Raw genomic sequence first — 705 nt, forward strand, 5'->3', positions numbered from 1 at the left:
ATGTTTCTAGTGCTACTAAAAAACTTGCATTTACAAAATAGTTGATAAAAATATTCCTCTGGATTGTACAAGAAGGGAGACAGGGACCACGGATCAGACATGGTGCATGACATTAATCAGACTTGGCTTCTTTTTCTCCTGCTTCATCTGAGGTTGGACTCTGCAAATCAAAGGAAAAATAATGATTAAACATTTGGTTTCTGTGTCATTGCTATGATCTTTGAGATTAGAATTTAACACAATGTAAGTCTTACATATATATAACTAATATATACATATAACTCTTAGGTCTTAAAAATAGTCAATTCTTGCCCTGGCCGCTGTGGGTCAGTTGGTTGTGCTGTCCCATGTACCAAAGGGGTGCGGGTTCCATTCTCAGTAAGGGCACACATAGAAGGCAACCAACTGATATTTCCCCAACTCTCTCCCTAGAATAAATGAAAAGAATGTATCCTCAAGTAAGGATCAAATAGAAAAAAAAAGTCAATCCTCATTATTTGTAATTCACCTACTCATTAAAATTTATTTGTAACTCCAAATCAATATTCATGGTGCCTCCATGATAACACCAATAATCTGTCATCTAACATGGACATTACCAGCTGAGGTTGTGCTGCCTTCTTGTTTCAGCGCTAATACAGTAAACAAGCATCTTTTCCAAGCTCTATTTAGTGCCACACATTCCACGTTTTCTTTTCTTTTTTT

The 705-nt window shown here is 36.3% G+C and overlaps 1 protein-coding gene across 1 annotated transcript in view; it reads right to left on the reverse strand.

The window, feature by feature from the left end:
• Positions 1–6: 6 nt before the first annotated feature.
• The window catches only part of HMGN1 (high mobility group nucleosome binding domain 1), a 5,296-nt gene continuing 4,597 nt past the window's right edge, over positions 7–705 (reverse strand). Inside the window, exon 5 of the mRNA XM_006754312.1 lies at positions 7–160. Coding sequence (XP_006754375.1) covers positions 113–160 — 48 coding nt within the window. The 3' untranslated portion in view covers positions 7–112. The remainder of the gene's footprint in view (positions 161–705) is intronic.

This window comes from Myotis davidii, unplaced genomic scaffold (genome assembly GCF_000327345.1).
Source record: "Myotis davidii unplaced genomic scaffold, ASM32734v1 scaffold512, whole genome shotgun sequence".
NCBI classification, from domain to species: Eukaryota; Metazoa; Chordata; class Mammalia; order Chiroptera; family Vespertilionidae; genus Myotis; species Myotis davidii.